Below are 25071 nucleotides of genomic sequence, written 5' to 3'. Positions count from 1 at the left end.
CTCAATGCGTGATGCTTTCCATTCCACTTCTTGCTCTTCTCCCGTTTCTTGAGGACTTGCCGAGAAAGAATTCGTCGAAGAAGCAGTTATTAACAGCGGTTGATGTGGTTGCGTTCCTGCCAATCTGCAATCCGCCTGATCCATCGCTGGCTTCATTGGCCATTGAATGGCTGTAGAACCGATAGAAGCAATCGAAGAATGGGAGCGACGAAGCTGGAGAGCAAAATGAGGAGGGGAATGGTTGAAGTGCGCCAAGTGTGAGAGATTGTGTAGAAGACGTGGAGGGTGTGGTGAAGAGGATGAAGGATGAAGGATGGAAGATGTGGTTCTGTCGCCTGCAGTGATAGTGCTGCATTTGCTGGATGAAAGAAAAGAAGAAGAAGAAGAAGTTTAAAAAGGAAAAAAGGCAAATCAGATGAGCTGGCTGACAGAGCAGATGAAGGAGAAGGCCAATATCATCTGGATGAATCGGAAAGATTCTGGAGCTGAGCGAGAAGCACAACTCAGAGGTGAAGGAGGTGAAGGAGCATCTGGTGACGATGAAGGAGAAGGTGGAACTGATTTATATGAGGATTGAGAAGTGAAGAATCGATGCGCACAGCAGGTCGTTGTGGTGAGTTGGAACAGCAAGGGGTCGATGCAGGAAATTGAAGTTTCCCTTTCTACGTTTTCTTTATTAATGTATGCATGTGGACAAATAATTCTGTCTAAGGCTTCGTTGATCCTTCCGTCGGGGCTGTGTGAAAAGTGCCAGGAGAAGTTTGCAGCGAGCATCGGGGATGGCAGCATTGTGGTAGTTGGGCCAGACCCGAGCAGGAAGGGGTTGTTGCAAAAGCGAGGAGCGGAGTGAGTATTGTGAGTAAAGCAAACAACGATAGTGTATGAGGTGGTAGAAGTAAGGGAACGAGATCTGGGATTAGTAAGAGATCAGAGAAGAAAGGCGTTGGGACAAATGGTGGTGGTGGTGTTTGTATTGGCTATGAAGGAGGAGTGGATGCAACAGTGCGGTCGAAGATGAACAAGATGGAAAAGGAAACGAAGATGCTGATTGCGCTGTTGAATGTGCACATAAAGACTATATGCGAGAAGAAGGGACTGTTCAATGAGGTGATTGCAAAGCAGCAGATGTCTGTTGCTCAAAAGAAGCAGGAGTAGATGAATATTTAAGCTTCGAATGAAGATATTGCTTTATGAATGCCTGGTTCAGTGAAGAAGCTAGAAGAGAATGTGGTGCAAGTGGACTTTGGAGAGAGCAGAGAAGAAAGGACAGAGCAGAAAGGGGGGAGAGGGAGGGATGGGGCGGGGAGGAGGAGGAGGAGGAGCAGAAGCGGAGGGGGAGAATACGAGGAGGCAGAGGAGGTGGAAAAGGCAGAAGAAAAAGATGCAAGCGCGCTGTATGGGATTCAGCTGTCGCTGCACAACAATCCGAAGAGAGAGCTGGAGGACTGGATCCCAGCTGGGGCAGAGGCAGGGGCAGGGGCAGGGAAGGCGACTGTTGTGCAGTGGCTGTACATGCTTCTTGAGCAGACGACAGACAGCCGAGACCGGGAAGAGTTGGAGTGTCCAGTGACTTCGCGTGGTGGAACGGGGGTTGGGCTGTCTGGGGCAAATGGGGTGCCTTTGTAGGCGGTGTCGATGGCGAGGGAGTTATAGATGAGTGCAGTGTCTGGGTCGCTGGAACAAGAAACGTTTTAATCAGCACATGTGCTTCGGGTTCCACACTCGCAGCGGTTGCATGTGCTGATGCAGCAGTCGCCGATACCGCTGGAGACAGGGCTGCAGTCGTAGCTAATTCGGAAGCTGTCGAGGATCCGTGGGTGATGCGGAAACATTATTTCAGCAGATCTTTGAATGGGGGTGGGCGTGCAGAGGCAGGAGTTTGGGGACTTTGCGTACATGTGGCTGGGGGAGAAGCAAGCGGTGCAGAAGAATAACTAGGCGATGATGTGGGTGGGGATGTATGGGGAAGAACTGTTCCAGAAGGACTTTGCAGAGATGGAACTGTTTGAGAAATTTGTGCGGAAAGAGTAAACTTGAGGTGAATTGGAGTTTTCCTGGTAATTGAATGGTGTTAGAAGGGGTGTAAGAGAAAAGATGAAAGTGTTTTTTTGTTGTTTGAGGGAATAAAGTCGGTAGAGAAATTTTCCGAATTATCTGTGTTTCCATCGTTTTTACTGAATAACTTCAGGGAAGAAGCAGCTTCCGGATGTTTGCGACGAAGCTGACAATTTACAGCCTTTTGAGCAGTCTTTGAATTATGTGATTGTGAAGGCAGCAAGATGGAGTCGGTCAATTTGGAGTAGGAGTTAAACACAGTATCGAAGGTGACGTGGGAATGGTTTGTGCTGAAGCTACATGTGTAGATTGTTCTGTTGGTGAAAGAGAAGAAAGAAGGGCGGTAGACGTTGTTCCACATTGTGCGGCTGCCAGGAGTGCTGTTGGAACTGAAGCTGTGAATGAACAACTCAAAAATAGTTTCCTTCTTTGGTCTTTCTCTAGAGGATGGGCGATGAGTGGTGCAGTTTCTGCAGACGATGGAGAAGCTGAGGAAGTTAATAGCGAAGCCTTACCAAATTCTTCATTGGTATTGACATTATCCATATCGTATTCTTCTTTTTCCTCTAAACCTTCTTTCTCCTTTTTCTCTTTTATTCTTTATTAATCGATTTTTGTATTCTCAATTTTTCTTCAAAATTTGATTTTGCTTTATCTACTAACCTCATTTTCCAACCATTTCCTGTTTCTTTTTACAACAAATTTCTTTCAAAAAATTCTTTGAAATTAACAAATATGTAGTCAACATTGAAAATGTTTTGTTTTCTTTTTGCTTATTTCTGAGCAAATAATAGTGAAGAAGGTGAAGAAGGTGAAGAAGGTGAAGAAGGTGAAGAAGGTGAAGAAGGTGAAGAAGGTGAAGAAGGTGAAGAAGGTGAAGAAGGTGAAGAAGGTGAAGAAGGTGAAGAAGGTGAAGAAGGTGAAGAAGGTGAAGAAGGTGAAGAAGAAGAAGAAGAAGAAGGGAAATGTTGTTTTGAACAAATAGATATGAAAAGGTCTAAAATTGGAATGCATAATGAATCAGAAGGAGAAGAAAGAGGAGAAGGAGAAGAGTAAGAAGAAGAGGAGGAAGAGGAAGAAATGGAAGAGGAGGAAGAGGAAGAAGAAGAGGAAGAGGAAGAGGAAGAATAGGAGGAAAAGACAATATTAGAAAAGAAGCTCCTTACGAATTCCTCGAACAGTTGTTGAATGATGAATTAACAAAAGAGGTTGCTCCTGAAGTTTTTTCGTTCATGGAAATGATACAGCAATCAGACAGCTTCACTTCATCAGCCACAACACAATTAAATGCAACTTCTTTGCAATGACCAATCTCAAATACATTTGACGTTGATTCAATCTGTTCCAGTTTGAAATTTGTGATGTTAATCTCATCTCCATTTAGCAGAAATGAAGGTTTCTTGAATGAAATCATTGATATTGAGCAGTTGTTAACATGCATAATTCCATTTTCGATGCTCAATAATGTTGAATTGAGAGTAACAGATGGAATGCTGTTTGACTCCACAACTAAAGAGAAATCAACAATTGAAAGAGAAAGCTGTCCATTTGCTTCATGAATGATAGAACTTCCAGAATAAGAAAACAATTTGCCAAAGGAAAACTTAACACTTTCGATACGAACTTTCTCTGAGGTTGTGATAAGACTTCCCTCGTTGGTTATTGTGGAGTTCAGATGAACCAAAGCAACTGAGGGAGATTCTAGTGAGCGGATGATCACATCATGTACATCACATTCCCTATTGATGATCGTCTCCTCTGATATCAGCAGTTGCGAATAACGTGATGGAATGATGTGCTAAACTCCCACATTCAATGAGTGGCATGGCGCATTGAATTCTCCACATTGCTTGCTGTCTGTGTGATTTTCAGAAACAGAAGACACAAATATCGTCTCGTTCTGGTATCTCATAACCCTCAGCAGAAGTTCTTCTTCCCCAACAAACAATTCTGTTGTGACTCCCCAGATTACCATTTCTTTCTTGTCATGTTCTCTGTTAGTACTGCGAATTTGCCAAGCTAAAAATGAATAATTTTATTTGAATTAATAAATAAAACATTCAAATAAAAGCTGAATGAAAACATTTTGATATGTATGTTTTTCATCTTTATCAAACTTGTGGAAGAAAACTATGCATCTATTAAAATTCCAGGCACATTCTGTGCAATGAAAAATTTCAATCAAATAAGAATTTTATTTATCAACGAATCTCAATTTTTTGATGAAATTAAATCGGTAAAACCCTTGAACATTTATGGATCAACAATTGCTAAATAGTTCAAGCAATAAAACCCTTTTCACATTGAAAAACTGATATTTTCACTATTTTCAAAATATTGAATATATTGTTTTTTGATCCAAATCGTTTTTCTTGTAAAGATGTTTGTTTCGAACTAGCACACATTATTGTGAAATTTTTATTTTTCCCCAGTATAATTGTGAAGGAAAGTTTATTGTTAAACTTTCATGGGTCAAATTATTGATCTGTGGTGACTTTTCAAAAAGAATGACCCATATATATAATTGTTGATTGTAAATTTTAAACATCTGAGTCACCTTTTAAAAAGTGGGCTCGCATCAGTTAGTGCCCGACACCGTTTTTTTTTTTTTTTTTTTTTTTTTTTGACAAAAACAAACTTATTGATATTAATTATTTATTGAACACAAATAATCACCTAATATTTGAAACATATTTGATTGTTCAGAAAGATTGATTTTCTTCAAACAAACCTTAATTTAATCTTATTTTATTAAATTTCTATTAACGCTTTGACAGAAGCCATATAATTCAATGCAAATGAATATCAATATTCTTCAATTCGTTTATCAATGTTTTTGAAGTTATGTTTTCATTTTCACATTTTTATAATTAATCATTTTTCAAAGGCTTAAAATCTAAGTGATTTTTCATGTTTAACAAGTTATTTCTGATCGTCAAAAATTATCTAAATTTTTATTTTGCATTTTTTTGCAATTCGTTAAAGAAAATTCTTTCCTTTTTATTTTACGATTGTTTATTTTCACAAATAAATATTTGTTTGATATGTTGTTCGGAAATAAATTGACTTGAGAGAATTAATTTCAATGAATATGAATAAAAAAATTCTTTTATGAAAATGTTTAAAAACAATCTGATCTGAATTAAAAGTTCATTTCAATTTAAGTCTATTAAGTTTTTTATTTGTTTTTTTTTTTTTCATTTTTCCGTTACCCTTCTCCTTTGTGATAGTTTTTTCTTTGAACAAATAAAAAGTTAGTGAACGTCACAGCTATTCGCATGACATTTTTGATTTTCTTCATCCCTTTTTTAATTTGAATTTATCTTTATCTTTATCTTCATCTTTTGCAGTCTTTTCTTTCTCTTCTTCTTCTTCTTTTTCTTCTTCTTCCTCTTCTTCTTCTTCTTCCTCTTCTTCTTTTTCTTCTTCTTCTTCTTCTTCTTCTTTCTCCTTCAGCATTTAGAAGAAGTTGCATCCAGTTTATCAAAGGAAATAGAAGAGCTGATAGCAGAGCCATTGAGTATGGAGCAAAGTGTATCGGCTGCTCAACAAAGACTGCTTTCGAGAAAGCAACAGCAACACGTTTGTGTCAAATTAATCGTCTTTCTCTATTTCTTTTTTTAACTAATCCATGTCATATTTATTTTCTCCTTCTCTCTTTCTCTTTCTCTTTCTCTTTGTTTATATGTAATTATATATAATTCTTTTTTTTCTTTCTCTCTTTGACCAATTTATTTCCATTTCTTCGTATTTGTGTTGCTTCAAAAAAACGTGTGTGTGAGTTTATTTATTAATGAAAGTTTCAATGCATAACGCTTTCCTTCACAATGTTCTGTTGATTTCTCTCCTCTATTATAGTATTTTCTTCAATATTTCTATTTCTCTTCTCATCTTCTCATCTTCTCATCTTTCTCTTTTCTCTTCTTCTCTTCTCTTCTCTATCTTTTCATCTCCTTTTCCTTTTCCTCTTCCTCTTCTCCTCCTCTCCTCACCTTCTCCTCCTCTCCTCACCTTCTCCTTCTCCTCCTTCTCCTTCTCCTCATCCCCAGCTACACTCAGCGCATCCCTACTGCACTCAGCCCTCTCCACCTCTCCAACGACACCACTGCTCCTGTTTCTGGTGTGAATTACGTTCCTCCTCCGCCTCCTCTTCCGCAGCGTGATTTTGTTCCTTCAGCGCCTTCACGGACAGACCATGGGCAGAGGAAAGAGGAGAGAGGGAAATAGAAAGGGAAGGGGAAGAAGGGGAAGAAGGGGAAGAATAGGAAGGAAGAGAAGAGGATGAGTGAAGAAGGAGGAAGAAGAGGAAGAAGAAGAAGTGGAGGAGGAGGAGGAGGAGGAGGAGAAATGGAGCTTGGGAATGGAGATTGAGAAAGAAATTTGAATTTTGATGAAGAAAGAAGAGGAGAAGGATATTATGATGATGAGGAAGAGGAAAAAGAAAATAAAGATGACTTGATTTTGCTTAGTGAAATGGAAAACAGAGAAAATAGCAGATTTGGAGAAGAAGCAGAAGAAGCAGAAGAGGGAGAAGAGGGAGAAGAGGAAGAGAATAGAAATAGAGAGAGTGAGAATAGATCTGGGAAGAAGAAAAAAGAGGAAGGAGAAGGTAGAAAGAATGAGAATAAAAAGGAAATGAAATTTTTCATTGAAAATTCCTTTTCTGAGTCAATTCATTTCACCAACACTCAAAAACCGCCTTCACATCTATCAACACAGCCAGCATCTATCAGAAGCATATCAAATGCATTCGCTTCACTTTCTTCTTCTTCTTCTTTAACAGAATAGTGTGCTGCTTCACATTTTCTTTCAATGTCGCATTCTTCTTTATCCTCATCCTCATCCAAAAGCCGTTCAGTACTCCGTGAAAGGCCTCTTGTTCTGCAGTCGTCGCGTACCACGGCTGCCTTGCTTTATCCGTGTCTCCCATCAAATGATGTGAAAATGTTGAGAGGAGTGACATCGCTTCTCTGGTCTATGAAGGCTGCTCTTTCTTCGCTTTCTCTGCTTGGTGAAGACAACAACAGCAGCAGCAATGGAAGAAGCAGAAGTGATAGAAACAATAGAATCACCGATTATCCTCTTTTTGCAGATGAAGATGGAAACACAGCCAGACTCGATTGTCTTCTGCCATCTTCTGCTTCCTCGAAGCACTTGGCAATGCTGACAAAAGCTAGCACAGGAAGATTGTTTGTTTCACCAGGCAAAGCAGAGGGACAGGCACATTCTCATTCGCAATCACAATCTAATTCACAATCACAGACACAGAATCGCGCACAGTCAACGATGTTCTCTCTGAAGAAGACGGAAGAGTCGTTCACCTCCTCAATGTTTGCGAGAGAAGTGACCAGCTGCAAGATTCAGCTTCTATGTGCGACTGTTCTTCCGTTTGACCCGTTTCTGTCGCGCGTGATGGAATTGATGGATGGGAAGCATGTGCAGTGTGCCACACAAATCATATGTTATTCGATATTCCTCTAAAAATTCCAGTTATCTTCTTCAGATGCAAACCTTTTTGTCTTCATCAAGTTCTTAGGCTTATTCTTTAAACACAGATTCATATGATCATTTGAAGAGAATCCCAAAAACACAATGCATAACAAAGCATTCCATCATCCGTTCAGCAGCTGACGTTGAAGACTCTCAGCTCAGTTGTTCCAATCAAAAGGCAGAGCCAGATCATCTTCGGTCCCTTTGCTCAAAAAATCTTTATCAACAGCAAGTACTTCTTCTTCTTCTTCCACAGAATCCTAATCTCCCATCCACATCTCCCACCCAAACAGCATCCGCTCCTTTTTCGCCACTGCCCCCAGACTTACTTCCCGCACATACGTATTCTTCCACCACCGCGTCTCGTTCTTGCTGAACCCCAACAGCTTCACCTCCACTTCCGTGCTCCCCGAGCTCTCCCCACATACATAAACTCTCATCACCCACAAAACTCCGAGCGCAAGCACACTGAAGTTGTTCATCCTGATACTGCTTAGCTGTTCAACTTCAGTCACTTCGCAGCTCAAAGATCCGCTGCCATAGCTCCGCCTCCCCTGCTTTCAGGCTCTCCAATATTCAATGGATTCACTCTCACAAACTTGCATGTCATTTGAACCACCTTATTCACTGTCTCAGAAAGCATATTCGCTTCATTCTGCAGCACGACGTAAGTATTACTAACCAGCAGCTCCAAGCCTGTGGCATGCAAAAGTTAAAACTCTTCTTCATCGCATGACTCTGTTTCCACCTCTGCCTCCAAACAATTAAACACTATACAACTGTCCTCCACATCCAGCGCCCCGCCTCCCACCAAAAACGCATTCTCTGCTCCATCTCCATGTAGGTTCGATACTATTCTCCTCAAATCACATATTTCGCCTTTTCTTTTTGCTTCAGCTCATTCAATATTCAGTTAATTAACTTCAATTTTCTGTCAATACAAAAACATTTATAATTTGTTCTATATTTCAGCTTTTTATTAAGGTCGAGAGATAAAGGAAAGAAAATAAATAAGTGACAAACAAAATGATCGATTCAACAGATTCAAAACTGAAAAAATTTATTTCCATGAGATATTAAAGACGAAGAAGAGCATTGAGTGTTCTGTCTGAAATATTGTGGTGATGATCTCCAATTATTACACAGCAATTTGAAAATATTCTCTCATATTATGATTCACAGCAAGGAGATATTGTTATGCTGAAAACAATGTTAGGAAATATTGAATATGTTTCTCTGTTATTACTTTAATCTTAATAAAAATTGTAACCATTTTATTCAATGACTTCATCTTTCTCTTTTATAAGTGATAATTCTTGAAAAAACTTCATGCATTGAGACTTAATTCTATTGTGCCTTTCGAACATCATGTGATCAAATAAAACTCAAAAACTTGCCACAATCTCTCCACACCAATCAAAAAATGTGTTATCCCAAAGTGTTTTCGATGTTTTATTTATCAAATAAATATTGCACACTTCAATTCTTCTGAATCGAGTATCATTGCAAATGAAATCCACATCACTATCGCTTTCGCTTTCACTTTCATTGTCTTCTTCATTGTTCGCTGATTCTTTTGCATTTCTTGAATTATCTTCTTCAGATTGTGTTTTTTTTGGTAATGTCTATTAACAAACTATCCAACACTTCATCACACTGAGCAGTTTTTCTTGTCAAGTTGCAATTGACAAGATCCGCTTGATTGCTTTCATGTTGAAATTCGTCATCCTTTTCTTATTCTTCTGCTAGAATCAATCCAAACAAACATAGTTCATCAAAATAATCGATTTCGTATTGTTCTTCAAATTCTTTTGTTTTCTCTTGAGGATTCGAATCAAGAGTTGATATGTGATCATATGAATTTTGAAGTTTTGAGTTTGAGAACTCAATATTCAGAGCTTTTGTGCAATTTATTTCAACAGAAAGAAAAGTGATATTCCTATGAGCAACAATGTTGTTAAAAGAAAGAGCAAGTTCTTCTGTCAATGTTGAAACAGAAGAGCTATAACTTGGCTTCGAATTAACCGAACGTATTAAATAATTTGACTTCTATGAAAATAACAATGAGATCTGATTATTCAAAATTAGATCACATTCGTGATTAAAAATCAAAGAGTAGTCCTTACAATACATCAATCCACAAACAACACAATCTTTTTGACATGGACACATCAAAAGTCTGTTCAAATCCTTTTTCGAAGTTCTACCATTAAACAAAGGAGCAAATGCAATAAACAATATACGATTAACGACGTCAAGAGTTGATTTGGAAATAACCAATTCTTTCTGCTTTGGATGAAAATAACATGTGATAAAATATTGCATTTCAAATAGATAAATTTCAAGAAAAAATAAATTAAATAATACAGTTTGTGTATTCACCGTATTCTTCTTTTTCGAGTTTGATCATCTTTCACTTGTGTATGTTTAACATCTCCACAGTTTCTTATTATTGCTCACACTATTTTGATTAAAATCAATAAAATACTGTTGTTTAAAATATAAAAAATTTAAAAACAATCCTCAAACGATTTCCGGATTATCCAATGAAAAGGCAAACACATGTGAGGCATCCATGATAAACAAATAAATAATAATTTCCAAATGCTTTCTTGACTTAAATTCCGACAGTGACCGGTAGTAACGAAAGTGCCGCGGTATTTACACCGCAAAAAAAGATCACGACTCAACCCAATGTTCATGAAAAAATTGAAAATGAACAGTTGAAAAATCGATTATAATAATAATAAATTCCAAAGTTATCAAAAATTAATTGTAAATAAAATTTAATAATTGCCTGTGTTGACTTTTTTTGTCAAAAAATAATACTTTTAATATGAGTGAAGTAATTTATTCCGTCACGTCACTTCACTCAAAAAATGTTCACGTCAGAAGGCATGTGACGAAGATGTTTAGTAAATTTATGTTTAAAACACTTTGATACCAAAATAAGGTCTATTAATTAGAAAAAATAACGAACATTCAATTTCTTCTCTTCTCATTGAGAGAAAAACTTAATTTGTGGTTGTTGCTTTGCCCTTTGGACTTCTATCGAAAGAGCGGAAATCACATGTCTTGGATTCTCTTTTGGCTTGTGCCCTTGTGCGAATAATGAAAATGTCATTTTCTTCTTCTTGTCTGTTCTGTTCAACATTCAATTCATCTCTTGTTCTATCATCGTCTCCTAGAGTTTGCAACTTCTTTCCTTTTGTCCTTTTCCTCCTGACAGTCTTCGTTTTCACCTCTTCCACTAACTTCTCCATGGAAGCATCCACTTCTTCACTCTTTAATTCCTCTTCTGAAAGAGTTCTTTCATTGGCTTGTTCTCTTTTTGCTTCATCTTCAACACTTGCTTTTGGACATTCTTCGTTCTCCTCGTCAGTAAACTTTTGTTCTTTCATTGTTCCAACAATAACTCGTGTTATTAACGATACAAAATTTATCCTGAAATAGTGCTAAACAAAAGTATTTATATTCTGTAAAACCCTTGCGTACTTGGCAAACTGTGAAGGAAGGATTCTTGCTATTGTTAATGGAGACAAGGTTGCTTCCTTAAAAGAGAACGGCTTGAATCCCTGAAAAACTCCTGTAAGCTTCATTGCCTTCGAAGCCAGCTTACGGATTCCGGATGCTGTTAGAGGTTAGAACGATGTGGAATTGTGCAAGTTTGTTGCTGTTCTGCTTATGTTTGACCAGGAAATACAACTCTTTTATTGTTGAAGCTGGTCATTTTTATGGGAGTTCCGGAAGAAAATGAACTACAATCTCTGATCGTGTTTGTAATGTCTTTAATGCTGCATCCAAATAGACACGCTCTTCTTCTTCCCGAGAGTCCTCCATGCTTATCCTCTCCAGTTTTGAAAATCTGCAACAGAGAAGAACATTGTCAACGTTATGAATTTCATTGTTCCTTCTTTGAAAGATAACAAATTGTTAGTGCCTAACTCAGTGTAGTATTTTAACAAAACATTCGGATTCATAATGTCAGGCGCAAGTTTCTTCATCGACTTGTCTGTTAAACGAAAGACACGAAACAGAATCCGAATGATTGCAATGTCTCCCCAAACGGTTTTAAAAACAAGAACTGAGTAAAAAAATTCAGCGGCTCTCACCATCTGTATAACTGAAACCTTGAATCCTCTATTCTTCATCGTTAAAAATACATCCGCACATTTGACGGTCCAGTCCGGTGAGTTGTCTGGAATATGTCCATGGGCACACTTCTTCCATTGGTCTGAAAAGTGCGGAAAATAGAATAAATATCCATCCCATGTTGTCCTTGCAATTCCAGCCTTGCACTCCTCTGCGAGCTCCAAGGGGATATTTCTTTCATGAAGCGCGTGCATCCACCAGGCTTCTCCTCTCTCCTTAATGGATTCAGCAGGATCACTTTCATTTTCCATGGATGGAAACAGGCTCCCGTTTTCTTCATCTATGTCCACTCTCGAAGAATCTTGGAGCTGTAATTCAATTCCAAGCTGTAATAATTGCTCGTTTGAAGAAGGATGTCCCAATTCTGAACCTTCCAGCTCGGTAGGAGTGTGATCGCTTGAACTTTCTCCATCTGAGCCTTTCGTATGACCTTCGGAATCAGAGGAATCGGAGTATGGACCAGAACAAACCCATAGCTCCACGGAACTGTCAATCCGTCTTTGTCAATAGGACTGCCCATACCGCACCATCTTTTCACTTTGTGATTATGTGTCAAAGCAAAAGCATCGAAAGTCGGTCTCACTTTCCATCGAGCAAGTATTTGTCTGAGTAAATTGTCTCCGATCTCGTTGTTCCATTCCCTTTCCAGCCGAGATAGTTAATCTGATATGTGATTCTTCCTTCCTGGAAGATGTTGTGCTCTCATTCACAAATTCCTCGCTTCTGTCCAGTTCCTTATCTTGTGAAAAACTGGTCGAAGATTCTTACTCGCGTTACAACGATTCACATTGAAAACTACTGAACTGTTGTCTGATCGGAGTTGCAGATGGGATATTTTGTTGTGCTAAATTGTCTGTGAAAAATGAAGAAGGGAAACAAAACAGCTGACAGTTCACTGAAGTTGGACGAATGGCGATGGTCATAATTGGAGAACCTGACATGCCAGTCCAAAAGATTGTTGTTCATTCTGAAAGTTTCACCCCATGCTCGTTCGGCTGCATCTGTTGTCAGAACAGCTTGAGGAATGAAAACGAGAACAAATTCCCGATTTCTGGTTTATCTCAATATCCTCCTCCATTCTCTGATCTCCTTGAGGACTGATGAATTCATCCTCATCATCTTCTTCCATCCGATCGCTCTGACACTCTTTTGGAGTTAGTGATGCAAAGTTACGAGATGGAGGGATGCGTCTGGAATGATAAAACGAGCTGTGTTATACTTCCCAATAGCTGACGCCCAGTCTTTCACACGAATCTGTTTGGCTTTTATGAATATTTTTTCCCAACGTCTCAGCAGCTCTTGGAGAGAAGAACGCTTTTCCTCAATCAATTGTACTGTAAATTTTTTTGTGTTCTAAAGGAACCTCAAGAACACAAACTTCTGTGTTGGTTTCGGATGACATTTCTCTTTGTTGATGAGCAATCCCAGTCTATTTTAAAACAGAGTCACTTCTTCTGTAATTTTCTTCAGAAAGCTTCAGTCTTGGTGCAACAGAATAAGATCGTCCAAGTGAGAATCCACTCTGACTTTCCATTTTTCCTTTATCGCTGCTGTCACTTTCCTCATTATCTTTGTGAAAAACCGAGGTGTGTCTGTTAACCCGAAGGGAATTCCTTCGAAAACATAGTCTTGTTCTTCGAACTGAAAAGAAAGAAACGGCTTCAGGTCTTCGGATGTTGGTTTTTAGTGAAACGACTGGGAAAGATCCAACGTTAACGCAAAGTCCCTCTTTTCTTTCAAACGTTCCACATTCCGTTCGTTTTAACATTTGAAATGCCACTTTTTCATTGCAGCATTCAAATAACTGCAATCCAGGATTTGGCGCCATGTGCATGACTTCTTCATGAAAAGAAAAACATTCTGACAAAAATGACCTGTTCTGGAGGTATTGCGCTGACGATGATTGTCTCCAGCTGTTCTTTTAACACGTTTCTGATATCCAATAGTTGTTCCATGCTCATATCCGTTGTTCCGTCCTCCCATGATTTCTTCCTCAGTGCTTCCTTTGTTTTTTTGTTTGTTCATGCATCATGTGCACGCAGTCTTTTAAAGCTTCTTATTTTGATCTTGTCCCATTCCTCCAAAAACTGCTCTGTCCTGCTTCCAATCCTCTATTAGGTTTCCATCAATATTTCATGTCTCCCTCGGAACGTCTTGAAGCATCCATCTTCCAAGTTTCTCCTGCTCTTCTCTGGGAGTTACTGAAGCAATACTGACTGCCTGACGTCCGGGGCCACCTCCGAAAAAACTGTCTTTCGCAGAAACTTCTTGACAGCTCCTCTCGATGTGTTGCACTGTGATAATTATCTGTTTTTCTTTCCAATTTTCTTTCAAATGCGACTCTTTGAATTTGTTTCAATACCATTCTTGTCTCTTCCAGTATATCCCGATGTCTCTTTGTTAGCAGTCCTCAAGTGACTTCGCCCTCCATTTTTCTTGCTGCTGAAAAACCAAATTATCCATGAATTCGTTCTCTTCTTGCCTCCTGCATTGCTTGTGCTCCCAGAATCAACGCTTCTCTTGCAACTTCCTCAGCAGAATTGGCCTTCCTCATTATATTCTGAATCGATCATAAAATGGCTATGAAGGCACGGAACAGATATCTCTCATCTTGTTCCCTGGCTTTATCCAATGTATCTCTATACAAATATTCAGTTCAAACATCTGCTAAAGGAGATGCTTGTAATACCGGGCTGAAATCCTGTTCATTGTAACATGTTGCAATATCTTCCACAATTGACTTCGGAATTCTGACATCAAACAGAGAGATTGTCTGCTCAGCATCAAAAACGGATTTATATAACACAACGATTGCTTGAGAATTTGATTCATCTGTCAAGCTGGGGAAAGGGAGTAGTTCTGATCCCTTCCCGTGCAAAAAAAACTCGAAGAAACTGTTGGAATCTATGCACTTCTTCCTAGGGAACTCGTTAGCACACTCATCTGCCCACAAGTTCCAGTTGAAGATGAAAGCACAGCTTGCAATGGAGTTTGTGGGGTGAATATCATTTTTGATCACAGAAGTGACATGTCACATTAAGTGACATCTCTCAATATGAAGAGAAGAATTTGAATAAAGGTTTATTTGTCAAATAAAATTTAACACATTTAAAATTTATTGATAAAAGTTATTTTATGAAAATTACGAGAAAAATTGTTTAAAAATATGAAAAGATATCCGAAAATTTCTGCTTTTGTTCCTTTAAAAGCTCACAACTATTATGACCTCATCTTTCTCATCACCTATCCTTTTTTGTATTGCATAAAGTGCTTGACGAACATTCCATTCAACTTTTTTTCTGAATCTTCTTATCTGTGCTATTTCTACCTCTTCGCAAATCACTTTGAAAGCTGGACAGATATGTGACTTTGTTCCTTTGAATACTTCAATATCTTTGCTTGGTTCAGTTTCAATTCTGATTGAGGATGCAAGGATGACTTTGGAAAGTGGAGATGATAATTTTCGGGCTGATAACAATCGGCTCTTGGAGGCTGGGGCTGTGCGAGTTCGAAACCCTTGGCAAAGTGGAGAGCACAGTGTTTTCACAGATAAAGTGCACTGGGAGCAGCAGCGTGGTCGAGTGCAGCGGGTGTGTGATTGGGGTTGGGGAGAAGGGGAGCTGAGATGGGGGATGTGTAAAGATCGCAGCGATGCAAGAGGAGGCTAGCGAGGCCAGACACAGACCCATGGCTTGGGTTACGGTGTGTTCTTGGGGGAGGCTGATGTCTCCAGGCAGTTTGCCCTCGAGCACGTGGTGTTGGCTGTGGTTGATACAGCCCATTTCAACTGGAACATGCCCAGCGCCGATATCAGTTCGCTCGACGAGCTCAGCGGATTCGAGCTGCTCCCTGCCCGACCATCCCTCGCGCCCTTTCCCTCAGACTCACTCCACCTCCCTCTCTCATTTTCAACCTCCACTTCACCTCCCACTCCTCCCACCAGCCCCAACCTCGATGTCGACCTCCTCCCCTTCATCACATCCTACCGCGCCTACTAAATGTTCATCGATCAGGACACCGGCTTTTCTGCTCGCCAGGTCAGCTACCTGCTTTACCCCTGCGACTTCATCTCCATAACTGTGTTATACATCAACCGCTCAATAGAAAAATACCTCTGGATCAGCCCACTCTTCCCTCTTCTTCCTCCTCGACGGATAACTAGCTGTGTACTCCTTCCTCTTTTCCGCGGTTTACCAGCTCGTCCACCTCAACTCCACCCACCTTTGTTCTTGCCGAGGAACCCTTTGCCTCTCCAATATGTATGTCCATTCCTCCCCCATCACCTGCCCTGCTCATCATGCTCTCGCTGCTTCCTCCCTCTTCTTCTCCGACGCCAACTTCTCCGCCCTCAATGTTGCCTCGCCTGTGCTCCTGTTCGACGATTACATCAGAAACTTTATTGAGCATCACATCACCATGGATCTCTCCGTTGGAGGTTTCAGCGTTGTTATTCTCATCTCACTGTGTTTAATCAGTCAATAAGCTTCTTCACTATGATGCATTCCATCTTCACTGCCATCTCGCAAACTGCACCATCTCCCAGAGAGGAGCTCCCTCTGCTCTTGGGCTTGCAACCTTGTTCTCCCATTGCTCTTCACTCACGCTCGATGCCTGCTCAATTAATGGAGGTGCTCCCCAGCCATCACAAACTTCCGCCAGCAACTCCTTATACGGCTGCAGCAACAGCGCAGAGTGACCATTGAGCCAGATGCATCAGATGTTCAATATGGACAAGAGGCACAAGAGAGTGTCTGCGAATGGAATACCTCTCTCATCCACTGCCAGAGCATCACCACTGTCCTCAAAGACACAAACATCTCTGGCGCACAGCTGGGCGCACTCTTTGCAGCTGCCAGCAGCATCCGTGTCGACCGCTACGGGTTCGCCAACAACAGCCCCTCCATGCCCTCCCTCTGGCCTGGCGACGCTTTCCTCCCTGTCTCCTCCTTGTGGCTCCTCAACCGCAGATGCACCCTCCACGGCATCCCCTCTCACAACTCTTCTCTGCTTTTCATTTCTGAGCTTGACTGCGTGCAAGCCAACCACACACCTGACACCATGGCTCTCACGTTCAGCGGATTGCTCCTCGCTCCCTGCAATCTGTCGTTAGCTGTTGGAAAGAGAAACAGCGAAGAAAAGAAGGTTGATAGGAACAAGTCTAATGCAAATGGATCATTGTCAGAAGGAGAATCTTAAGGAAGAGTGGAAAAAGATTTCATCAGCAGCTGTGGAAGTGGATAGAAGTGAGTGAATGCATATTATTTGGAAAGATAAAATAATCTTCATCAATACTTTTATTCATTCAACTCAATCTTTCCTCATTAATCTATTAAAATTATAACATATTGCAAAACTTCTTTTACAAGCTGCTCTTTCCTCATTTTCAAATTTCACTTCCCTTTTTTCATGAAAATCATCCTTCCTCTGAAACTGTTCTTTTCAACAGCTGAATGTCAGGTATGCACGAAATAAGCTGCATCTTCACCTTCTTCATTATTAGTTCTTTTCACATTCTCCTTTTTCGTCGCTTCTGTCGAATCTTCTTCTTTGTCGTGCGATCTCCAATTCTTTTTGTATCCTGAATGCGAAAAAAGAATCATTTTGAAAATCAAAAATAATAATAACAAACCTCTCGAGAATGTTTGAAATCCATCTTCAGTGTTTTCCCTTCCAAACTTTAAACGTTCATCATTTTGGCGCTTCCCTATCGTATTCAATCGTTTTTCACAAGCAGATTCTTCAATAACCCTCTTTTTGGAGGTCTTTTCTTATGCCTGGTTTTCTCAATCAACCACGCTGCTTTATTGATCTCTTTTCCTTTTTTTAAAACTTTGATAATAATCATTTCTCTTCTTGCATCTTGGAATCTCTGTCAATTTTTCATTCCCAACGCTGTCTTTGGTTTTTTTACATAATTTCTCCACAAAGTATTTCACTCATAACATGTTTGTTCCTCTCTTCCTACTCTTTCTCTCTCTCTCTCTTCTTCCCCTTCTTCTTCCTCTCATTCATTCGTTCAGGTGTGATGCAACTGAAGGCTCCCTCAACCCGTATGCCCTGACACTCACAGTCGGACTGAACTATTGTCGTTCCCAAATGATGAACTTTGATGATTCATCAGTTATTGAAAACTTGTTGACTGAATGGAAACAATAGAAATCAAATGGTATTTTTCTGGAACTGTGTTTGCAGCATGTGGGAGAAGAGTGATGTAGGCAGTTGGGGTTCAAATGAAGGAAAAAGATATGAGGAGTCATTTGGGATGATTGAAGAATGCATGAATGAATCAAACGTGATTGAATGCTGCGAGTGGAGCAGTGTATCCTCCTGTATGATATTCTTTCAGTGGGAGAAGGATATCAAAGAAGAAGAAGAATGTTGTTATAAACTTAAAGAATGAACAAGATCTGCCAGAATAAACACATTGAAAGCTTGTGGAAGCTCTGGTTGTGCTTGTGATGTTGCACAAAGAAGATGAACCATCCATTGAGAATATCAGTGGCAAGAGATCTTTTCTGTGGAAGCTGATGATAATAAAGAGGACAAGTGGTGCAGGAGAGAGGAAGAGGAGAAGGAGATCTGGAGGGTGATGGAGAAGAAATAAATTCAAAAGATAATTGGCGGTGAAGTAGAAGAGGAGGGGGTCTTTTGTTTGAAATATGAAAGGTTGTTTTCTTTGAATGAAGGGCGCTTGACTGATTCGAACAATGCGGAAATGAAGCAATATGTGGATAGTTGATCTGAGAAAGAAGAAGATGAAGAAGGCGATGGGGATGAAGAAAATATGCTTTGAGAGGTAGCCAAGGTGCGTGGAGAGGTGGCAGTCAGTTGCATTGCAGGGACAACAAAGGCAACAGCAAGGGAAAGGAAGATGAATTTTTTAGTTCAGTCTTTTTCATCAGCTCTGACTCCAATGACGACAGAAATGTATTGAAGTGTTCGTGGAAGAATCAGCTTCTCATTCTCAAAAGAAGAAGATGAATGAAATAAAACGTGAAAAGTTATGGCTCATATCTTTTTGTATCAATTGTTGAAAAATATAAAATGAGAGTTTGAATTAGTTAATAAAAAAACAAGAAATATGATAAAAACAATGAAAACAATTTGATAAAAATTTGACAAACTTTATCCAGTCAAAAATTGCACCTTTATCTCTTCTTGATCAGAACATATTGGTTATTGATTGCTCCAGTCCAATCAGACTGGAAAGATAAAGCGTCTCAATGATTTTTCTTCCAAAGTTGTTCAGTGAGCGATGAGCTGCAGATTGTTAATTAGCACATTCACAAAATGACCGTCGAAATCAATACATAAGTCCCTATCAAGAATATCTGTTCACAGGAAAATGAGGAAAATAAAAGCAAATACAGTCTAAACCGGATATAATCACGTCGTATACAATCACATTCGTTTATAGTCACATTTTTCCATGCACCGACATTTTTGGCCTATTTTTCATTCATTTTCCATCGAATATAATCACAGGGATGAAAATATATAATCACATTTTAAATTATAATGGGTGATTTTTTCAATGAAAAATCGGTTTTTTGATCAAAATTTTCAAAAAATCGATTTTTCAAAATAATGTTAAAATAAGTCTAAATAACATAATAAAATCCAAAAAAATTGTTTTTTCTATTGAAAAATGTGTATTTGACAAGTTTTTTCAAAAATAAAAAAATTGACCCAAAATTTATTATTTATAAAATTTAATTTCATTTTTTTCTGTGTTAAGTCACATCGCTTATAATCACAATCGGATATAGTCACAAAAAGTCCTGCAAAAACCGATGTGATTATATCCGGTTTTGACTGTAGTTCAATATTTGAAAAAGAATATGAAATAATAATAAAAATAAATTATTTATTATAAATTGATAATATTTGTTTGTTTAATAAAAAGAAAATCAACACAAACATTTATTCCAATCTTCTCCATCACCAACATTGATCCACCTGAAATTCTGTTCTTTTCTCTCGCTGAGTTAAGAATCTTCTCCGCCTCCTTCACCATCTCAACTTTCCTGACTTATCTCTTCTTCGAGAAATCTGGTAACATTGAATGGAAAAACTCAATTTCCACAATAATTGCTGTATTCACTTGCTGTTCTTGCAAGGCTTGCTGCTCTGGGTGCATTCAACTTTGCCTCTTCTCCAAACTCCTTCTCATGTGATGTGAATTGTGTCTTCTTTTCAATCGTTATCCTCTTTGACCGTATGATATTTTTCTTCTCCAGCGTATCTGCCCCATTCGACACAAACAGCTAAGAATCCAACGCAGACCGATTAATCCTGAAATGTTTTTATTTCCTCCTCTTCCATATCTGCTCCGTAACTCCCATATAACATTTTTTGCTCCACATGAACTGCTGGTGCGTCTTCACTCCATCCATCTCCTTTAAACACTCACGCTTTCTGCTACCGCTTTAAATAGAACTTTCTTCAAACTTCATCTCTCCTCGTCGTGTCAAGAATTATCTTGCTCATCTTCATTTTTCTTATCAAAGATTTTTTTTTCCAGAATTCGTTTCAGATCCATTCTCTTCTTCAGTTTCAAACTTCATTCTATGTGTATATTCATCTTTCTTGTACTGTCTGTGGAGCTTTTCCAGTACTTTATATAGTTCTTTTCTTGACTTTTCAATCTTTCACACGGTGCTTTTGTTCTGTGACATTTCATATTTCCGATACACTTTCTATTAAAGAAAAACATTGATAATTTGATAATAATTTCACAGAATGCATTCAAAGCAGCAAAAAATTAATTTTTGAGAATTTTGTGAATAATTAATAAAAACAAACTTTGTCAAAAATAAAAAACAATTATAAAAGTCACATTGAATAGTCTTTCTGTTTGTTTCATCAAAAATTGTCGATGAGTCAAATAGAAAGACTGGTTTCAAACAAATAAGTCAAAAATCTTATATTTGTGAAAAATAACAACGATTTATTCCAAACCTTTTATGCCGTTTTGTCATTATAAGTCAAACGTTCTCACATGTTTAATATATCGAATAACTGTAAAATAATGAGAAAAATCTTCGAAGACAGTGCATGGGAAACAATTCATTTCACACAACACTTCATCCCAAATAAAAAATATGTAAAAAAACAAATTATTACCAACTTTTTCCACAAATAGATTTTCAAAAAAGCATCAGACATGTTTATTATCGTTATTTATTCACATTGAGCAAAATAGATCATGGTATTCTTAATGGCGCCATTAATAATAATTTGTATTTTTAATGATCAAAAATTTCAAAAATGAATGACAATTTTTATTTTTGTTTCATTTAATTTGTGAATATAATTGCTTTATTAATGCAAATAAGTCATCAGAAATTATTTTTGAATTTTTTGTTGTTTGAATAAAGGTGAAAATGTGTTTTTTTTTTATTTTTTATTGAATTTTCATGTCAAAGGAGAAAATTATCTTTGAAAAATATAAAACTCAAAAATGTTTTGTTAATGAAAGAACATGTTTCTTATTATTGTTCTATTCAATATATAACTGTTTTGATATCAATATCTTCATTGTTGAGTAACTACAACGGTTGATGAATATTCAGTGATGAGAAAAACATAAAGAAAAATTCATTGCTAATAAGATAACAATCTTAAAACAAAATGACACACAAATAACAATAGCACTTCAATGTATTAATCATCTGAAATATAGAAAGCATCATATAAGTTTTCTTTTTTTTGTTGCATCACTCTCAAAGGAATATATTTTAACTATATCATCATTAAAACATTTCCCGACAGTCAATTCAATTTCAATTCATATGAACAATAAAAAATCAATAAAAAGTATATTTCAACACATACATGGTGTCATAGGCAATTCAAAACAAAAAAAATAAAAAAACTTTAGGTACAAAAACAAACTTGTCTAATTTCCCTCTGTTTTCCATCCACTCTTCATTTTCTGATAGTTCTCTAACTTTGACTCAAAAGATCAAATCCAAAAAAGAAAAAAGACAGACACAATGATTAAACATCACTTCACACTCTCAAGAACTATCCCTTCCAAAAACCTCACCCAAAGATCTTTGAATTCCCTCACAACTCTCTCTATTAATGAATCTCTATAAATACAAATATAAACGGGACAATAACAAAGAAATAAATAGGGACATTATAGGGACAAAAAGCACAAGAAAACAATCGGATTCTAACTGTTGTGCACCTGGGAGGCTGTTCGTCGTATCCAGGTCCGGATAAAGCAGCCCGAAGGCTGCAATATCTAATACGAACAGTCATGTCCAGCACCCTTGCGATAGAGTGCCAGCTAAGCACACACAACAACTAGTTTCTTAATAGGGGACACCAAAAGAACAGTTTTGAGATTCATTAAAAGAAGAAGAGTCAAGAAGAAGATCAAATCTCTTTGAAAGAAGATCTTGAGAAGATTGAGAAAGAAGAGAAGAGTTCGATGATGTGATATCAGAGTGAAATGACTTTCTTGAACGTTGAACCTTTTCTTTAATTGTCGAAGATTCGAGGGCAACCAGAGAGCGTTGAGGAAGATATCCAACAGCTGAAGCACAGACAAATGAGCCTTTGCGCTCAAAATATAAGTAGTCCTTCATGTGTGGGACTGACAATGATGGCCATGAGATTTGTTGAGACGGTACATATTTTTCAAAGTACCTCTCATGCTCAAAGTTATTGACAGATGTCGAAGATGGTGAAGAGTTTGATGACGTTGTTGAGAAAATGTTCGATTGTGAAGTTGAAGAAGCAGATGTCGAAGTGTTCATATTGTTTTCGAAGAAGTTGATCAAGTCATGAAGGGTGGTGATGTGTTCAGTCGAAAGATTGTTGTCGATTGCATTCACTAACGTACCAAATTCACTATCACAGATATTTTTTCCATGATGCTCAGCGAAGAAATTGAGTTGAGTATTTTTCTTTTTGAGAAACTTGGATTGTTTGGAGAGGATGAAGTGAAGAAGGAAGCGATTACGGTTGTGTGGACCTGAATCGCAGAAGAACTTAAAAGTGTGAGTGTCTGTGAAGAAGTGTCTTTTGATCACAGATTCCAGACACTCAATAACAAATCTGTGATCATTTGAGAGGCAGTCGGAGAAGAAGTTGAAAGTTCTTTTAATTAGTTGATTGTTTATTTTTTGAAGAGAGATGATTGTGAATTGAGAAACTTGTTGATAGTTGAAGAATTCTTGTTGAAGTTGATTTTTTCTGATAGGGAGTTTCCATTTTTCTTTAAAGTCGAAGACGAAGACTGCTTCTCCCTCTTTGAGATTGTTAACAGTTGATTGATAATGTTTTCGTTGCATTTCTGCAACAAGACGATGTTGTCGAAGTAGTTTGAGTGTATGAAACTCAGCAGAAGAAAGTCCATTTTTGTTTTGTGAAGATTTCATTTTGTTCTCCAAATAGTTCAACTTCTCACACATTCCACAAAGATCTGTTCTCCTTTTTGCTTTGGAGAAGTTGGTTGTGAGTTTGTTGAAATGGAAAAGAGAAACTTTGATGTTCGTTTCTTCTGAAAACTCTTTCCAAAGTTTTGTCTTAGGCTTGAAGATTAATCTCTTTTCGTTGGGAGAAAAGATGCCCATTTTTCTTTCTTTTTTCTTTCAAAGCTTTCAAATCCATAAGAAGATGTGATTGATGAAGAAAGATGTGGAATGGAAGAAGAATGATAATGTGGTGTGATTAATGATGATGATGGAGTTGTATCTGTGTTTGTGTTGTTGACATTTAAAGATTGAGAAGAGGAGGAAGAAATAGAAAAACCACCAAATTGAATAGTTGGATGTGTCGATAGTGAGTTCTCTTTAACGTAGAATGAAAGAGAAGGAGTGTAACCCTGGGTGTAAAGATCTTTCCAGGACTTTATCCAATTGCCACTATCAAATTCATCAATATCATCATCGTTACAGGTGATCCACATCTTGCTCAATCCTTTCTTTTCTTTCCCACAACAGCAATGAAATAACCATTACTGTTGTCAAACTGTTTGTGAAGAACTTGACCAATGAAATGATAGAATGTTGTTTCTTTATTTTTGTTGTGAAATGAAGTTTTATTTTCATTTGCAAATCCTTTGCAAAATGAACGTTTATTCGACATATCAGTATCGATAAGAAGTGTTCGAGAAGGTGGAGAACTAGCAGAATCAGAACATTCATGGGAGAGGGCTAGTATCTCTGGAAATGAAATTATTTCCTCTTCACAAGCAGTGCAGCATTTTTCTTTGCACTGTTCACAATACACACTATTTTTCCCATCTAGTATTTCAGTTGAAAACAAAGAAGATAAATCATTGTGAGTTGATGAAGAATTGATGATAATGCTATTGTTGATGTGGTCAATGTGTGATGTGAGTAATTGACATTTTAAACATTTGAAATGAGAAATAATAACTGGATTGAAACTATCTTGATTTAATAATCCGTCTTTTTCAAACAATTTATGAAGATTTTCGAAAGCTTCTGAAACATTTTGTTGCTGTCTGCTGCCATTGTTGCAGAAATCTTCCCATTTGTCAATAAGAGATGGGACCCATGAACGCACTGACGTTCCATCTTTGAGGATTTGATAGCAAATACTCATCATTTGAAATGATAATGTTTGTTTTGAGCGTGTTTTTGAAATGATTGATGGTTTTTGTGAAGTGATTGAAGAAAAACACTGAAGAAGAGAGGCATGATAACATGTGTTGCCTAAATTGATTAAACCTCTAAAACTGTTGTTTGTTATGTTTGTTAAGTTTTGTGAATGTGATGATGGAAATGGAGATGTTAACGGATTCGAAGGATGAAGATTCATTGTGTTGTTATTTGAAATGTTTTGTAATGATCTATTATTGTTTGTTAATTCGTTTTGATATGATTGAGGTGATTGTGATGAGTAATTGAAATGTCATTATTTTTTGGAAATGTTGAGAGAAGATTTTGAAATGCCTGTTGAGGAATAAGAGTGGGAGAAGTGGCGTATTCAATCAATTGACCACTGATCCACATATTTTCGTTGCAAAAGGATGATGAAACTTTGTCTGTTAGAGGAGTATTTATTGTTTCTTTCTTTTTCTTTCCAATTGATAATGATGATGATGATGATGATGATGGTGATGATGGTGATGATGATGGTGATGATGATGATGATGATGATGATGGTGACGATGATGGTGATGATGGTGATGATGATGATGATGATGATGATGATGATGATGATGATAATGATGATGATGATGATGATGATGATGATGATGGTGACGATGATGATGATGGTGATGATGGTGATGATGGTGATGATGATGGTGATGATGGTGATGATGGTGATTATGATGATGATGGTGATGATGATGATGATGATGATGATGATGATGATGATGATGAT

The 25071-nt window shown here is 37.9% G+C and overlaps 6 protein-coding genes across 6 annotated transcripts in view; 4 read left to right on the top strand and 2 right to left on the bottom strand.

Moving 5' to 3' along the window:
• Positions 1–1194: 1194 nt before the first annotated feature.
• Positions 1195–1934, top strand: MONOS_10267 (uncharacterized protein; the record flags this gene model as incomplete). Its single annotated transcript, XM_067862703.1, has 2 exons — positions 1195–1622; positions 1700–1934. 2 exons carry the CDS (start codon positions 1195–1197, stop codon positions 1932–1934), a joined length of 663 nt encoding a protein of 220 aa, XP_067719709.1.
• A 4594-nt stretch (positions 1935–6528) lies between these two features.
• Positions 6529–7591, top strand: MONOS_10270c2 (uncharacterized protein; the record flags this gene model as incomplete). The annotated part of the gene is made up of 3 exons (XM_067862708.1): positions 6529–6842; positions 6906–7496; positions 7546–7591. The coding sequence occupies 3 exons, from the start codon at positions 6529–6531 to the stop codon at positions 7589–7591; spliced, it is 951 nt and encodes a 316-aa protein (XP_067719708.1).
• Positions 7592–7805: 214 nt separating this feature from the next.
• MONOS_10271c2 (uncharacterized protein) lies at positions 7806–8027 on the bottom strand (the record flags this gene model as incomplete). Its single annotated transcript, XM_067862711.1, has 1 exon — positions 7806–8027. One exon carries the CDS (start codon positions 8025–8027, stop codon positions 7806–7808), a length of 222 nt encoding a protein of 73 aa, XP_067719707.1.
• A 2532-nt stretch (positions 8028–10559) lies between these two features.
• Positions 10560–12227, bottom strand: MONOS_10272 (uncharacterized protein; the record flags this gene model as incomplete). Its single annotated transcript, XM_067862714.1, has 3 exons — positions 10560–10989; positions 11491–12183; positions 12220–12227. The coding sequence occupies 3 exons, from the start codon at positions 12225–12227 to the stop codon at positions 10560–10562; spliced, it is 1131 nt and encodes a 376-aa protein (XP_067719706.1).
• Positions 12228–15131: 2904 nt separating this feature from the next.
• MONOS_18295 (uncharacterized protein) lies at positions 15132–15365 on the top strand (the record flags this gene model as incomplete). The annotated part of the gene is made up of 1 exon (XM_067871301.1): positions 15132–15365. One exon carries the CDS (start codon positions 15132–15134, stop codon positions 15363–15365), a length of 234 nt encoding a protein of 77 aa, XP_067719705.1.
• Positions 15366–24560: 9195 nt separating this feature from the next.
• MONOS_18294 (uncharacterized protein) overlaps positions 24561–25071 on the top strand; it is a gene marked incomplete at both ends in the record, with an annotated part of 1795 nt that continues 1284 nt past the window's right edge. Inside the window, 2 exons of the mRNA XM_067871300.1 lie at positions 24561–24569; positions 24712–25071. The exon at positions 24712–25071 is cut by the window's right edge and continues 1284 nt beyond it. Of these exons, the coding sequence (XP_067719704.1) occupies positions 24561–24569; positions 24712–25071 (369 nt within the window). The remainder of the gene's footprint in view (positions 24570–24711) is intronic.

Source organism: Monocercomonoides exilis (assembly GCF_001643675.1).
Source record: "Monocercomonoides exilis strain PA203 chromosome Unknown scaffold60-472593, whole genome shotgun sequence".
In the NCBI taxonomy this organism is placed as follows: Eukaryota; Preaxostyla; order Oxymonadida; family Polymastigidae; genus Monocercomonoides; species Monocercomonoides exilis.
The sequence above is the reverse complement of the archived record's forward strand: the minus strand, read 5'-3'. Positions and strand labels throughout refer to the sequence as shown.